At 41.5% G+C, this 16870-nt stretch overlaps 1 protein-coding gene across 27 annotated transcripts in view; it reads right to left on the bottom strand.

Moving 5' to 3' along the window:
* Positions 1-1700: 1700 nt before the first annotated feature.
* Positions 1701-16870, bottom strand: part of cadps (Ca2+ dependent secretion activator) — a 314914-nt gene continuing 299744 nt past the window's right edge. For 14 of the 27 annotated variants that reach the window (XM_018092883.2, XM_018092886.2, XM_018092884.2 and 11 more), the window contains 2 exons: positions 12322-12426; positions 2323-2889 (listed from right to left, as the gene is read on the bottom strand). In XM_018092883.2, the coding sequence (XP_017948372.1) occupies positions 2710-2889; positions 12322-12426 (285 nt within the window). In that variant the 3' untranslated portion in view covers positions 2323-2709. 27 annotated transcript variants of the gene reach the window in all.

Genomic DNA, 16870 nt, shown 5'->3' with positions numbered 1-16870 from the left:
GGGCACCAGGTTTGTCCTCAGTCTTTTTACCCTTATCTGTCTGGTTTGGGTACATGGGGCACCGAGTTTTTCCTCAGTCTTTTGACCCTTATCTGTCTGGTTTGGGTACATGGGGCACAAGTTTGTCCTCGTTCTTTTGACCCTTATGTTTTTGGTTTGGGTACATGGGGCACCAGGTTTGTCCTCAGTCTTTTAACCCTTATCTGTCTGGTTTGTCCTCGTTCTTTTGACCCTTATCGGTCTGGTTTGGGTACATGGGGCACCAGGTTTGTCCTTGTTCTTTTGACCCTTATCGGTCCTCGTTCTTTTGACCCTTATGTTTTTGGTTTGGGTACATGGGGCACCAGGTTTGTCCTTGTTCTTTTGACCCTTATGTTTTTGGTTTGGGTACATGGGGCACCAGGTTTGTCCTCGTTCTTTTAACCCTTATGTTTTTGGTTTGGGTACATGGAGCACCAGGTTTGTCCTCAGTCTTTTTACCCTTATCTGTCTGGTTTGGGTACATGGGGCACCGAGTTTTTCCTTAGTCTTTTGACCCTTATCTGTCTGGTTTGGGTACATGGGGCACAAGTTTGTCCTCGTTCTTTTGACCCTTATGTTTTTGGTTTGGGTACATGGGGCACCAGGTTTGTCCTCAGTCTTTTAACCCTTATCTGTCTGGTTTGTCCTCGTTCTTTTGACCCTTATCGGTCTGGTTTGGGTACATGGGGCACCAGGTTTGTCCTTGTTCTTTTGACCCTTATCGGTCCTCGTTCTTTTGACCCTTATGTTTTTGGTTTGGGTACATGGAGCACCAGGTTTGTCCTCAGTCTTTTTACCCTTATCTGTCTGGTTTGGGTACATGGGGCACCAGGTTTGTCCTCAGTCTTTTTACCCTTATCTGTCTGGTTTGTCCTCGTTCTTTTGACCCTTATCTGTCTGGTTTGGGTACATGGGGCACCAGGTTTGCCCTCGTTCTTCTGACCCTTATCTGGTTTGGGTACATGGGGCACCAGGTTTGTCCTCGTTCTTTTGACCCTTATCTGGTTTGGGTACATGGGGCACCAGGTTTGTCCTCAGTCTTTTGACCCTTATCTGTCTGGTTTGGGTACATGGGGCACCAGGTTTGTCCTCGTTCTTTTGACCCTTATCGGTCCTCGTTCTTTTGACCCTTATGTTTTTGGTTTGGGTACATGGGGCACCAGGTTTGTCCTTGTTCTTTTGACCCTTATGTTTTTGGTTTGGGTACATGGGGAACCAGGTTTGTCCTCATTCTTTTGACCCTTATGTTTTTGGTTTGGGTACATGGGGCACCAGGTTTGTCCTCAGTCTTTTTACCCTTATCTGTCTGGTTTGGGTACATGGGGCACCAGGTTTGTCCTTGTTCTTTTGACCCTTATGTTTTTGGTTTGGGTACATGGGGCACCAGGTTTGTCCTCAGTCTTTTTACCCTTATCTGTCTGGTTTGGGTACATGGGGCACTGGGTTTGTCCTCGTTCTTTTGACCCATATGTTTTTGGTTTGGGTACATGGGGCACCAGGTTTGCCCTCGTTCTTTTGACCCTTATTTGTCTGGTTTGGGTACATGGGGCACCAGGTTTGCCCTCATTCTTTTGACCCTTATTTGTCTGGTTTGGGTACATGGGGCACCAGGTTTGTTGGGAGTCAATAGCCTTTCCAGCTGGACTGAGAGGAAACAAAGACACAAATCAGACTCTGAGGACATCGGAATAGTTATTTATTGAGAAGCCACAGTCCTCACACTTGTACAACTGTCGGCTTTTGTAAGGCAAAAGCAACATGGATCCACTATTTTACACCAAAAAAAAGCTTCTTGAGGGACCCCGGTGACATGCAATTACTGGTTAAAATGCAATGTACATGGCAGATATAAAAACAATTGTGAAACACAAATTAATGTAAATCAAGGTTACAACCTACGGAAATAAGTATTATATATTTTTTATAAACACAGTTTATAGTCTAAGATTCGTTATTAAAGTCGATTTCGTTGTTTTTTTTTTTTACGTACAACTTTTTTTTTATTATTAAAACCTAAATAAAATGTTCAACATTGAAGGATCAGACGTCAACATAAAATGGGTCGGCGACTTGTTCGATTGGGTCGGCATCTCCTAGCGACAAGGGGGGGCGTGGTTGTCGGAATACTAACATGTGACCTCTATGGAAGCGGTAGAAGGTTTGAGTAAAGGTCTATGATTTACAGAGAAGGTTTCCGGGTTGGATCTCGGCTTTTGAATGGATCACATCGACTGGACCTCTTTGGGTGTAGCCCTACTCTTGTTTACAAACAACGCCTTTTATATCTTTATTATTTTTTCATTCGTTTGAGCAGTTTACATCCACGCCAAAGAAATGAAAGAACTAAGTCACTCGTTTTCACGACAATGAAACCATCGACGGATATACATTTACAGTAATGAAGCATCGGATGATTTCCGCTGATTGGCCGGGACACACCTAGCATAGTTCCTATATATTTCAATTAACAGTGTTTAAACGAGGGTGCTCTATATTGCTTATGAACATACAGATCTGGAGAGAGTAAAACCCATGGAGGTGGGTGCTTGTCGGGTTAACACACAGCTAGGATGGAAATCATAGTGGTAAAACTGGTATGGGCGGTTAGAGCTGCCATGTGGCTAAACTGAAGAACAGACATGCAATGGGTACCAGGCTACATCCAAGTGAGGCTCTAAACCAAAATACTTAATCATCCTCCTCATCCTCCTCGTCGCTGTCCTTCATGGTGATTCCCTGGAGGCCTCCCCCCTCGCTCACGGACGCTGTGGCTTCTTCCACGGTGAGGCGGTTTCTAATGGTGTCGTAGGTCTTGCTGTTCAAGGTGGAGTCCAAGACGCCTTGCAATCGGAAATCGCGGTAGGTTTTCTGGGCCGAGCAGAGGAAACAAGATCATTAAGCATGATATTGACACATAAAGAGACAAATGTATTATTTGTTTGGATCACTTTACTATAGCAGGTTCCCTCATCGTGTATTGGGTCATGGTTATCACCAACCAGTGGCTCGGAAGCAAGATATTGCTCCCCACCCACTTGATGTTGCTCCCATTGGCCTCAAAGTAGGCGCCATTTTTACAAGTCATGGTGACCCTCAACCAATGGCTCGGAAGCAAGATATTGCTCCCCACCCACTTGGATGTTGCTCCCATTGGCCTCAAAGTAGGCGCCATTTTTACAAGTCATGGTGACCCCCAACCAATGGCTCGGACGCAAGATATTGCTCCCCACCCACTTGGATGTTGCTCCCATTGGCCTCAAAGTAGGTGCCATTTTTACAAGTCATGGTGACCCCCAACCAATGGCTCGGAAGCAAGATATTGCTCCCCACCCACTTGGATGTTGCTCTCAGTGGCCCCAAAGTAGGTGCCATTTTTACATTTCTGGCTTGGAGACAAGTTTTGGAAGCCCTGAGACACTTTTAGCTCAAGCAAAGCCTTCTGCAGGTCACATGGGGCCACCAAATAGCCAATCACAGTCCATATCTTCAAGATATATTTTTCATGCTTGTGTGGCATGGGTAACATCACAGGGAGCAGTGGCCAGTGATATCACGGGGATTCAGGGTCGGACTGGGCCGCCGGGACACCGGGAAAAATCCCGGTGGGCCCCGGCCCTAGTGGGCCCCAGCGGCCCAGTCCGACCTTTGCCGGCGCTCCCCGCTACTGACTGTTCCTCCCCGACGCGTTCAATTTATACGCGCTCGGGGAGGACGTCAGGCAGGGGCCCTTCGGGGGGGTTAGGGGGGCCCTTGGGGGGGTTAGGGGACGCGGCTGGGGCACCAGCAGGGCCCCTGGGGCGGGAGCCCCGGTGGGCCCTGCACCCCCCAGTCCGACCCTGCGGGGATTAGGATGGGGCAGGTCAGTGACATCATGGGGGCGGGGATTTGACATGGAGATCGGCGATTGGCCAATTGCCATGTCAATCTCAGCGAGTCCTGCGCGGTTTTCCTAATTTGGAAAGCCGGGCAGGCGTTTTTGACCTGGACAGCCCTTCTGAAAACCGATCAAAAGTGGACCGGTGGCAAATAGTAATGAGGCAAAAAATCCACCATTTTAGGGTCCAACTAAACCGAATCCTTTGTGAAAGTATTCAGCCGAATAGCGAACTGAATGGAAGGATTAAAGAGAAGTGCATGGTGAAATTGTTTTCATGTGAACCTACAGGGAGAATAATAAATTATTTACATAACATTGCCAGCATAGGGATTCCCCTGTACTAAGCACAATTCAGCAGGAACAGCCTCCTAAGTTTGCTCATAGCCTGTACAGAGAGATACCATAAAACTATGGCAACATAGGGATTCCCCTGTACTAAGCACAATTCAGCAGGAACAGCCCCCTAAGTTTGCTCATAGCCTGTACAGAGAGATACCATAAATCTATGGCACATAGGGATCCCCTGTACTAAGCACAATTCAGCAGGAACAGCCCCCTAAGTTTGCTCATAGCCTGTACAGAGAGATACCATAAAACTATGGCAACATAGGGATTCCCCTGTACTAAGCACAATTCAGCAGGAACAGCCCCCTAAGTTTGCCCATAGCCTGTACAGAGAGATACCATAAAACTATGGCACATAGGGATTCCCCTGTACTAAGCACAATTCAGCAGGAACAGCCCCCTAAGTTTGCTCATAGCCTGTACAGAGAGATACCATAAAACTATGGCACATAGGGATCCCCCTGTACTAAGCACAATTCAGCAGGAACAGCCCCCTAAGTTTGCTCATAGCCTGTACAGAGAGATACCATAAAACTATGGCACATAGGGATCCCCCTGTACTAAGCACAAGTTCATTAGGAAATATTGATGGTATTGGAGAACCTAGAACAACATTCCTTGTAGAGAACACAGAATTCCATACCAGTTTCTATGCACCGTCACACCGACACAAAAGAATGTTTCTTGCAGACAATAACGTGTTTTTTCTAAAGCATTATTTCATTTGTAGGTGTTTTTATTTCACAGAGAAACAGATTTTCCCTTTCTCTAAGGTTCCCTAAGTAGCAGCTTCAATTAAAAGCTAATAAAAATGGGGCAAAATAGGTGACAATTAAGTTGATATATCGATGCTGAGGGATATGTTTCAAAACCTTCCTTTCACACCAATTTCCGTGTAAAAAATAATACTTTTACAGCTTTGTATGTGGCATTACTACAATACATTCCCCCCGGGGGCACAACTTATTAGCGGCGTGTTTAAGGAGGTGATGATTTGATGGTAATAGCACTTCAGAGGCAGCCGCCTTCCTATCAGGGAAATTTGGAAATATATATATATATAGTATATAGAATATACAATAAAAGCAGGGTCGGACTGGGTGGGGGGGTGAAGGGCCCAGGTGCCCCTGCAGGTGCCCCCAGCCAGGGGCGTCCCCTAACTGCCCCCCCCCCCAGCAGGGGCCACCCTATCCCCCCTCGCAGGGCCCCTCCACTCGACATCCTCCTCCGAGCACGTAAATTTGACGCATCAGGGGAGGAGCGGCAAGGGTTGGGTCTGGGCCGCCAGGACCCACCAGGATTTTTCCCGGAGTCCTGGCAGCCCAGTCCGACCCTAAATAAAAGGCTTGTGTTCCAAATGGTGGCACCCAATGGAAAGTTGGGTGTTGGGAAGAGCAACGACCATTGCATTTGTATTAAAACTCTTAAGGTCCCCATACATGGGCCGATTCTAGCTGCCGATATGGGTCCCTTAGACCGATTCGGCAGCTAATCGGCCTGTGTATGGGCACTACCGACGGGCCTGCCCAACCGATATCTGGCCTGAAATCGGGCAGATCTCGATCAGGCAGGTTAAATCTCGTCGGATCAGGGACCACATTGGCTCATTGATGCGGTCCCCTGACTGACTTTGCCTATACCCTTCGTTATAATTCGATCGTTTGGCCCCAGGGCCAAACGATCGAATTAGCCTGGATTCTCCCGATATCGCCCACCCGTAGATGAAATCGGCCAGATCTCGATCGGGCAGGTTAAAAAATCTAGTCGGATCAGGGCCACATCGGCTCGTTGATGCGGTCCCAGGACCGACTTTGCCTATACCAGTCGTGATAATTAGATCGTTTGGCCCCAGGGCCAAACAGCCGAATTACCCTGGATTCTCCCGATATCAGGAGAAGATCCGCTCGCTTGGTGACATCGCCAAGTGAGCGGATCTGAAGGTATATGGGCACCTTTAGATTTACATGACTGAGATGTTTAGGCTCCAGTAGAGGACTTAGGTGGATGAAGATATAAAAGTAACACCAGCTAAGGAACTTGTCTTAAATTCAATATGTTTAAACATTCTACTAAAAAAAGGCTACAAAAATACTAATGCAACAGTCACTTTAGGAAACTGAGTTGTTAAACGCTTCCATATTGAAGGAGGGGGTGGGATATTTTTTGGAAATGCTCTGGTTGTTCTATGGCCTACTTTAGTACCTACTCTAGCGCCATTAAACAAATGCAGGGGATGTGAAGGAGTTAAGATGGCCATATACACTGTAAGATCTGTTCGTTTGGTGAGGTCGTTAAGTAAGTAGATCTTCTCCCAATATGCCCAAATTACGGGTGGGAGATATCAGGCTAATTCGATAGTTTGGCCCTAGGGCATAGGCACCATTGGTTCAGGGACCACAACAAGTCAATGTGATCCCCAATCCAATGGAAAAATCAAACCTGCCCAATCGAGATCTGGCCAATTTGAGGCAGTTTGGGGAAGCCCATACACAGGCAGATAAGCTACCAAATCGGTGTAGAATCGGCAGCTGAAATTGGCCGTGTATGGCCACCTTTACTCTTCCCCTACTATGTATGTGTAAGTTTATGGGAGGTGTGATTTCCCATTGAAAAAGTGGTATTATGGGAAATCTCTTGTCTATAAGTAGGGATTGATCCTATAGTTATTGCTCTTTGGACTCCACCCAAAGAGAGGGCCCGAGGCACAGATTCTCAACAGAGGAGAAGCCATAACCCAAGGACGTAGTACAAGTTAGGGAGCCTGTGAATAAGGGCCTATAGCCAGGACCCAGGGACCCAGTAAAAGTTAGGGAGCCTGTGAATAAGGGCCTATAGCCAGGACCCAGGGACCCAGTAAAAGTTAGGGAGCCTGTGAATAAGGGCCTATAGCCAGGACCCAGGGACATAGTACAAGTTAGGGAGCCTGTGAATAAGGGCCTATAGCCAGGACCCAGGGACATAGTACATGTTAGGGAGCCTGTGAATAAGGGCCTATAGCCAGGACCCAGGGACTCAGTACAAGTTAGGGAGCCTGTGAATAAGGGCCTATAGCCAGGACCCAGGGACATAGTACAAGTTAGGGAGCCTGTGAATAAGGGCCTATAGCCAGGACCCAGGGACTCAGTACAAGTTAGGGAGCCTGTGAATAAGGGCCTATAGCCAGGACCCAGGGACCCAGTAAAAGTTAGGGAGCCTGTGAATAAGGGCCTATAGCCAGGACCCAGGGACCCAGTAAAAGTTAGGGAGCCTGTGAATAAGGGCCTATAGCCAGGACCCAGGGACCCAGTAAAAGTTAGGGAGCCTGTGAATAAGGGCCTATAGCCAGGACCCAGGGACCCAGTAAAAGTTAGGGAGCCTGTGAATAAGGGCCTATAGCCAGGACCCAGGGACTCAGTACAAGTTAGGGAGCCTGTGAATAAGGGCCTATAGATAGTGGCAGGGTAGTTCTTGCTATGGCACAAGGGTGAGATAGATAGGCGAAGTCAGGCTATAGATGACACCCACCGGACTGTAGGGACTTGGATTGTTAGGCAACACTGTGGGATCCTGGGAGGCTGGGGCAGATGCCTCTGGTGTAAGTAATACCCATACTGAATTTGGTGATGTGATATTATATATATTGTGAATACCAGCATTTCCCTTATTGTATCTCTTTCTCTTACAAAGTTCCAGAAATACCTCCTATCCTCCATGTCCTATAACCTTCCCAAGTCAGTACATTAACTAAGTTGACACTATCTGATTAAATATATATTGGATACAGCCTTTGCCTTTAACCTATTATCCAGAATGCTTGGGACCTGGGGTTTTCCGGATAAGGGATCTTTTTGTAATTTGGATCTCCATAACTTAAGTCTGCTAAAAATAATTTAAATATTGAATAAACCCAATTGGCTTGTTTCGCCCCCAATAAGGGGTAATTATATCTTAGTTGGGATCAAGTACAGGTACTGTTTTATTATTACAGAGAAAAGGGAATCATTTAACCATTAAATAAACCCAATAGGGCTGTTCTGCCCCCAATAAGGGGTAATTATATCTTAGTTGGGATCAAGTACAGGTATTGTTTTATTATTACAGAGAAAAGGGAATCATTTAACCATTAAATAAACCCAATAGGGCTGTTCTGCCCCCAATAAGGGGTAATTATATCTTAGTTGGGATCAAGTACAGGTACTGTTTTATTATTACAGAGAAAAGGGAATCATTTAACCATGAAATAAACCCAATAGGGCTGTTCTACCCCCAATAAGGGGTAATTATATCTTAGTTGGGATCAAGTACAGGTACTGTTTTATTATTACAGAGAAAAGGGAATCATTTAACCATTAAATAAACCCAATAGGGCTGTTCTGCCCCCAATAAGGGGTAATTATATCTTAGTTGGGATCAAGTACAGGTACTGTTTTATTATTACAGAGAAAAAGGAAATCTTAAAAATTAGAATTATTTGCTTATAATGAAGTCTATGGGAGATGGCCTTTCCATAATTCGTAACTTTCTGGATAGCAGGTTTCCCATACCTGTATAATTTACATTTGATTTGTCGATTTTGCAGTCATTTTCAATATTCTAGTTATGAATATTTCTAAATGACTTTAGTTGAATGTATTGACGGAATCCCGTTCTTGGCTCTATTTTCCACCAATCCCTATTTCTGCCTATGTACATATTCTCCTTTTCATTTGGGTTCTTAATTTTCTAGAAAACCACAAATTAGTCTTAAATATTAAGACATTTTTAACGGTTAAATCTGTGTTTCCCATATCTCTTTCTAATGTGTCACAGAATAGGGCCGTCTCATACCTCAGCCTACTCGAACAGATTTGTGTTCATAACGATAGGTGACAAAGCATCTATTTATAATTGAGCCTAATTTCTGAAGAGGGTAAAAAAAAATACACTGATGTCATTAGTATTCACCAAAGAAAGCGTCATTATTACCAGATCAATGGGAACGTGTCAAAACACCTACATAATTAATATTTCCAGTTAACGCTCGTCGTCTCGACTGCTGAGTGTACATTTCTCAACTCACTTCTAGCTTTGAATATTTGGACTATTCCTTACGTTTATACAGTGCTGAGCTTCCCATGTCCGAGTCTAGATACAAATCTATGTACAGGTATGGGATCCGTTCTCCGGAAACCCGATATCCAGAAAGCTCCGAATTACGGAAGGCCTGTCTCCCATGGACTCCATTTTAATCAAATTGATTTCCTTTTTCTCTTTAATAATCAAACAGTGCTTTGTATTCGATTCAACTAAGATATTGGGTTTATTTAATGGTTAAATGATTCCCTTTTCTCTGTAATAATAAAACAGTACCTGTACTTGATCCCAACTAAGATATAATTACCCCTTATTGGGGGCAGAACAGCCCTATTGGGTTTATTTAATGGTTAAATGATTCCCTTTTCTCTGTAATAATAAAACAGTACCTGTACTTGATCCCAACTAAGATATAATTACCCCTTATTGGGGCAGAACAGCCCTATTGGGTTTATTTAATGGTTAAATGATTCCCTTTTCTCTGTAATAATAAAACAGCACCTGTACTTGATCCCAACTAAGATATAATTACCCCTTATTGGGGCAGAACAGCCCTATTGGGTTTATTTAATGGTTAAACGATTCCCTTTTCTCTGTAATAATAAAACAGCACCTGTACTTGATCCCAACTAAGATATAATTACCCCTTATTGGGGCAGAACAGCCCTATTGGGTTTATTTAATGGTTAAATGATTCCCTTTTCTCTGTAATAATAAAACAGTACCTGTACTTGATCCCAACTAAGATATAATTACCCCTTATTGGGGCAGAACAGCCCTATTGGGTTTATTTCATGGTTAAATGATTCCCTTTTCTCTGTAATAATAAAACAGTACCTGCACTTGATCCCAACTAAGATATAATTAATCCTTACTGGATGTAAAATAATCCTATTGGGTTTAATTAATGTTTTATTGATTTCTTAGTAGACTTAAGGTATGGAGATCCAAATTACAGAAAGACCCCTTATCCGGAATACCCTTGCTTCTGAGCATTCCTGATAACGGGTCCTATACCTGTATATATATATATACATTTGAAAAAAAATTCAAAATGAAAACAGTTTTATAAAATGTATTAATTGTGAAAAATAAACCTGATATAAAATTCCATAGGAATTCATGAAATAATTTTTGTTGAGTGATTACTAGGCATTAGAGATATTAAACTGATTTAAACTCCTATTTCAGGGCAGAACACTGTGATTTCACGCTGAAATAATTATCATTGCCCAATACATGCATACACAGGAATTAAAGAAAAAAAAAAATAAATCCTTGCAGGGCATGTGATCTCACTTTCGTGATCTCCTATATTTCAGTGTAAACACCCATTGTAAGAGAAACGACTTCAGCTAATTATAAGAACAATATCCATTTGCATTTTGTTTAATGATCGCAGAATATATTAAGCCGCGCTGTGAAACACTATTTGCATCACAACTAGGTACGGAAATGCGCTCCCCCTTTGTTATCGGATCTGCTCTTTTGGCTCCTTATAAACTTATTATTTAATTAGCAAGGGAATGAGTTATGAATTGGATTTGGGGACGGACAAGCTCGACGGCCAATGGATATTGCTGAACTATTAGTATCTGGATGGCTTCAAAGTTCCCCCGTGCCTTATCTAATGTATAACTCATTTAACTTCCAATTAATTCATATTCTGTCAAAATTCCTAAATGTCAATATATATATTGCTGTACAGGTATGGGATCCCTTATCCGGAAACCCGTTATCCAGAAATAACGGAAAGGCCGTCCCCCATAGACTCCATTTTAATCAAATAATTCAGAATTTTAAAACTGATTTCCTTTTTCTCTTTAGAAATAAAACAGTAACTTGTAATTGATCCCAACTAAGGTATAATTACCCCTTATTGGGGGCAGAACAGCCCTATTGGGTTTATTTCATGGTTAAATGATTCCCTTTTCTCTGTAATAATAAAACAGTACCTGTACTTGATCCCAACTAAGATATAATTACCCCTTATTGGGGGCAGAACAGCCCTATTGGGTTTATTTAATGGTTAAATGATTCCCTTTTCTCTGTAATAATAAAATAGTACCTGTACTTGATCCCAACTAAGATATAATTACCCCTTATTGGGGGCAGAACAATCCTATTGGGTTTATTTCATGGTTAAATGATTCCCTTTTCTCTGTAATAATAAAACAGTACCTGTACTTGATCCCAACTAAGATATAATTACCCCTTATTGGGGCAGAACAGCCCTATTGGGTTTATTTAATGGTTAAATGATTCCCTTTTCTCTGTAATAATAAAACAGTACCTGTACTTGATCCCAACTAAGGTATAATTACCCCTTATTGGGGGGCAGAACAGCCCTATTGGGTTTATTTAATGGTTAAATGATTCCCTTTTCTCTGTAATAATAAAACAGTACCTGTACTTGATCCCAACTAAGATATAATTACCCCTTATTGGGGCAGAACAGCCCTATTGGGTTTATTTAATGGTTAAATGATTCCCTTTTCTCTGTAATAATAAAACAGTACCTGTACTTGATCCCAACTAAGATATAATTACCCCTTATTGGGGCAGAACAATCCTATTGGGTTTATTTAATGGTTAAATGATTCCCTTTTCTCTGTAATAATAAAACAGTACCTGTACTTGATCCTAACTAAGATATTAATAATCCTTATTGGATGCAAAACAATCCTATTGGGTTTAATTAATGTTTTATTGATTTTTTAGCAGACTTAAGGTATGGAGATCCAAATTATGGAAAGACCCCTTATCTGGAATTCCCTTGGTCCCGAGCATTCTGGATAATGGGTTCTATACCTGTACTTCACAATATTAAATATTTTATGAAATCAGAAATCTATGTGTATCTTTATATATTGTTTTAACGTATTGATGTTTTTGTCTATAATTATTTCATTTTCCTAGTTGAGTCGGACTATTATAAAATAATATTTTGCCTGGCCAGGGGGGCTATGTGTAAAGTATAATGTAAAGAAGGAGGAAAAATAACCGTTTTGGAATGAATGATTTACCTTGACGACCCTAATTAGGGTTTTCAGCTGATAAATGTGAAGTTGCAGATCCATACGGTCGGTCAGCCAAGTACAAACAACATTCATTGAGCTGGTATACCATTGCTGAAAGAGAGATAAGAGTTCTCCAGACACACCATAAAAACAGAATACAACAGAGGGGGAAGAGCAGTGACCCTCACTTTTTAACATTCACAAAAAAAATTAAACACATTTAATTTGAAAGCGAGATTTCCTGTTAACTCTAAAGGGGAAATAAATCATATTAATGAATAATTCCTTTGTGCTCCTCGTTCGGCAAACCCTGCAAAGGCGGCAAAGGCTGAAAGAAATAAAAGATGAATCCAAGAACGCGATGAACTCACCTTGGAAGTCCCAAGTCTAGGTCGGAACCCTTCAGTCAGAAGATAAAGAGCATATGTTCAATCTTCAAAAAAGGCCTAATTATTCTTACACCCCCCCCCCCCAGCTCCCTTGGAACATACTAGGGAAATAGTCTAAGGAATAAACGGTTGTGTTTTGGATGGGAGTAAAAGTTATCATCAATTTACTTGAAATTAGAAGAATAATAGGGAAACACGTAGACGTATAAATGAGGGCTGATCAAGCTGTTGAAATAATAGTTCCCTGTATGAGAGATCATTGTGATTCCCGTCTGTGAGAAGCGCTCGGAGCTGTGACACTGCCGACTGCCACCCCTGCAGAGCAGGAAGTCTCGGGAGCACGTTTAGTCAACCGCGGAAATTTTCATATTTTCTTTCCACTCGGAAACAACAGGGCAGGTTAATCATTTTTTTTTTCAACTTCCCATGAAAGATTTAGCTGAAATTCACGGCTAAAGTCGAACGCGCTCATGGAATTGAATAACAACAATAGAATCTTCTACTGGCACCCGGATAATTTATTAACCACAATTAAATAGGGTGGGAAACAACGACTGTGCCAAATTCCATTTAAAAAATTCCAAGCAGAATATTCCTATAAATAAGAGAAATCATCACTTCATCTATGACTTTTACAAACACTTCTATCAAAAACTCCATCCATTCGCTCCAAGGAAACAATATCTGTATTCTAAACATGTTTCCAATGTAGATATAGATCAATATAAATGCAATTACCAAAAAAATCACAAATTGTTGTAGCATTTTACAAAGGGGTTCAAGCCCGTACAAACACAACTTTATAAATATATAATATACAGGTGCAGAATTATGAAAAGGCCATCTCCTATAGACTCACTTTAAAAAAAAAAAAAAAAATGATTCCCTTTTCTCTGTAATAATAAAACAGTACCTGTACTTGATCCCAACTAAGATATAATTACCCCTTATTGGGGGTAGAACAGCCCTATTGGGTTTATTTAATGGTTAAATGATTTCCTTTTCTCTGTAATAATAAAACAGTACCTGTACTTGATCCCAACTAAGATATAATTACCCCTTATTGGGGGCAGAACAATCCTATTGGGTTTATTTAATGGTTAAATGATTCCCTTTTCTCTGTAATAATAAAACAGTACCTGTACTTGATCCCAACTAAGATATAATTACCCCTTATTGGGGGCAGAACAATCCTATTGGGTTTATTTAATGGTTAAATGATTCCCTTTTCTCTGTAATAATAAAACAGTACCTGTACTTGATCCCAACTAAGATATAATTACCCCTTATTGGGGCAGAACAATCCTATTGGGTTTATTTAATGGTTAAATGATTCCCTTTTCTCTGTAATAATAAAACAGTACCTGTACTTGATCCCAACTAAGATATAATTACCCCTTATTGGGGCAGAACAGCCCTATTGGGTTTATTTCATGGTTAAATGATTCCCTTTTCTCTGTAATAATAAAACAGTACCTGTACTTGATCCCAACTAAGATATAATTACCCCTTATTGGGGGCAGAACAGCCCTATTGGGTTTATTTAATGGTTAAATGATTCCCTTTTCTCTGTAATAATAAAACAGTACCTGTACTTGATCCCAACTAAGATATAATTACCCCTTATTGGGGGCAGAACAGCCGTATTGGGTTTATTTCATGGTTAAATGATTCCCTTTTCTCTGTAATAATAAAACAGTACCTGTACTTGATCCCAACTAAGATATAATTACCCCTTATTGGGGCAGAACAGCCCTATTGGGTTTATTTAATGGTTAAATGATTCCCTTTTCTCTGTAATAATAAAACAGTACCTGTACTTGATCCCAACTAAGATATAATTAATCCTAATTGGAGCCAAAGCAATCCTATTGGGTTTAATTACTGTTTTATAATTTTTTTAGCAGACTTAAGGTAGGAGATCCAAATTACGGAAAGACACTTTATCGAGAAAACCCCAGGTCCTAAGCATTCTGGATAAAGGGTCCCATACCTGTATAAACTTTTTTTCAAATTTACCCCCAAGGATTATATTAAACACTTCTAAGCTGGTAAAACCCATCTGCAGAAGTTCAAACCAATTTTAGAATACAATGAAAGCTTAATCAGCCATCTAGAATGGTATATTGACTAATAGCCCTAACCAATGGTGAGTTAGATTTTCAACTTTACCTTCAATTCACAGTAACATGAAGCTTAATTTGTACCAATTCACCAAGTCTCCCCTAAATTTACATTAAAATTGATATAATACTTGTCTTACTGAAATGACCTGGTTTAATGCTGAACTCTAGCACCTGACATTATATTGGTTTTGCATTTATAAAATAGGTCTAAGAATCTCAAAGGGCAACTTTTTATTGTAAAATGAGTCTGAATCCTCTACAGTGCAAACAAAACCTTTTACTTTTATTTGGACATTACTCTGATCCATTTGGCAATACACCCAATGGTGAGTATTTTTGTAAAACAAATCTGAACATATTTACTTCAATTCAGAGGTCGGGCAACAAAGAGACGGCCTATATTAAATTCAATTCAAGGGAAAGTTCAGCCTAAAATGACATCTATTATGTTGTGCTGTTCTCTGGGTTTCTATTGGATTTCTAGGGCGGTTAATCCTAGCAACCAGGCAGGAGTGAAACATTTACTGGAGATGAATAGGAGAAAAGGAAGAAAAAGATACCTTACAAAGCAAAAGTAATAACGCAAACTACCTTATAATGTGTAATATATGTATCTATATAGATCAGGGATCCCTAACCTTTTATACTCATGAGCCACATTCAATTGGAAAAAGTGTTGGGGAGAAACACAACATGGAAAAAGTTCCTGGGGGTGCCAATAAGGGGTGTGATTGGCTATTTGGTAGCCCCTATGGGGACTGTCAGCCTATAGAAGGCTCTGTTTGGCTTTACACTGGGTTTTATGCAACCAAAATGTGCCCCTAGGCCAGAAATTCAAAAATGGCACCTACTTTCATCCAAGGGGTTGGGGAGCAACATGTTACCCCCGAGCCACTGGTTGGAGATCCCTGATATAGATGATGAGGCCCATTTACCAATTTAGGAGCAATTACCCCTATCAACCAGTTAGCCCTTGGCAACTATAACAGTGCCATTTAGAACCAATGTTGGCAAATGGGCCCATATTTTAGGATATATTTTTATATATATATATATATATATATATATCATTAGGTATCAAAAATGGGATTCTGTGTATTGTAGAAGTGTTAATCTCCTAAAGGGAAAGTACGACTCAGAGAGAGAAGAGAGATAAATGGGTGTATAGAATGGAGGAATAACTTGCTCTCTGTATGGATTTTACACATAATACAACCTGACATTTCTTTCTCAAGCCGACACATCTGTAGAAGAGAAGTATTCACCCATTAATAGGAGACCCTGTTCTGATTATATGGACAGTTAAAAAAAGAAAGGAAAGAGGAGCAGGTGTTTTACTACAAGCATTTGTCTTTCATTTAGATCTTTGGTGACTGCCCCAGAGCCTCGGTTATCAAATTATCTGCAGGGAGACAATGGGGATGATAATGCTTTCCCCTCATCTTAATGCACTTTTCTATCTTCACATTAGCTTAATGTGTTGTGATATTTCCTTTTAAATCAGTTTTTTGAAATTACATGTAAATCAGATACAACCAGGAGTGTCTGTAGTAGTGACAGCGCCCAAGGGCTTGAAGGAGACCATTAATTAGGGCTGTCTCACTTATTGTTCTGCAGATGTTAAACTACAACTCTCAGTATGTCTTAACTGCCTCCAGCTGTTGAGGGGTAACAGGAGTCGTACAACAAGCAAGTGCGACAGTTTCAACTGAAAGTTGCAATCTTGCCCTAATTTACCTTCTATACCATAGTCACAGAGTCTAGTATCCCCCCACTGCTACTATAGGCACCATCTCTCCCTACTATACCTGCTATCCCACAGCCCCAGTCCCTTCCCAGAGGCTATTATCCCCCCACTGCTACTATAGGCACCATCTCTCCCTACTATACCTGCTATCCCACAGCCCCAGTCCCTTCCCAGAGGCTATTATCCCCCCACTGCTACTATAGGCACCATCTCTCCCTACTATACCTGCTATCCCACAGCCCCAGTCCCTTCCCAGAGGCTATTATCCCCCCACTGCTACTATAGGCACCATC

Source organism: Xenopus tropicalis, chromosome 4, assembly GCF_000004195.4.
Source record: "Xenopus tropicalis strain Nigerian chromosome 4, UCB_Xtro_10.0, whole genome shotgun sequence".
In the NCBI taxonomy this organism is placed as follows: domain Eukaryota; kingdom Metazoa; phylum Chordata; class Amphibia; order Anura; family Pipidae; genus Xenopus; species Xenopus tropicalis.
This window is presented reverse-complemented; position numbering and strand designations above follow the sequence as displayed.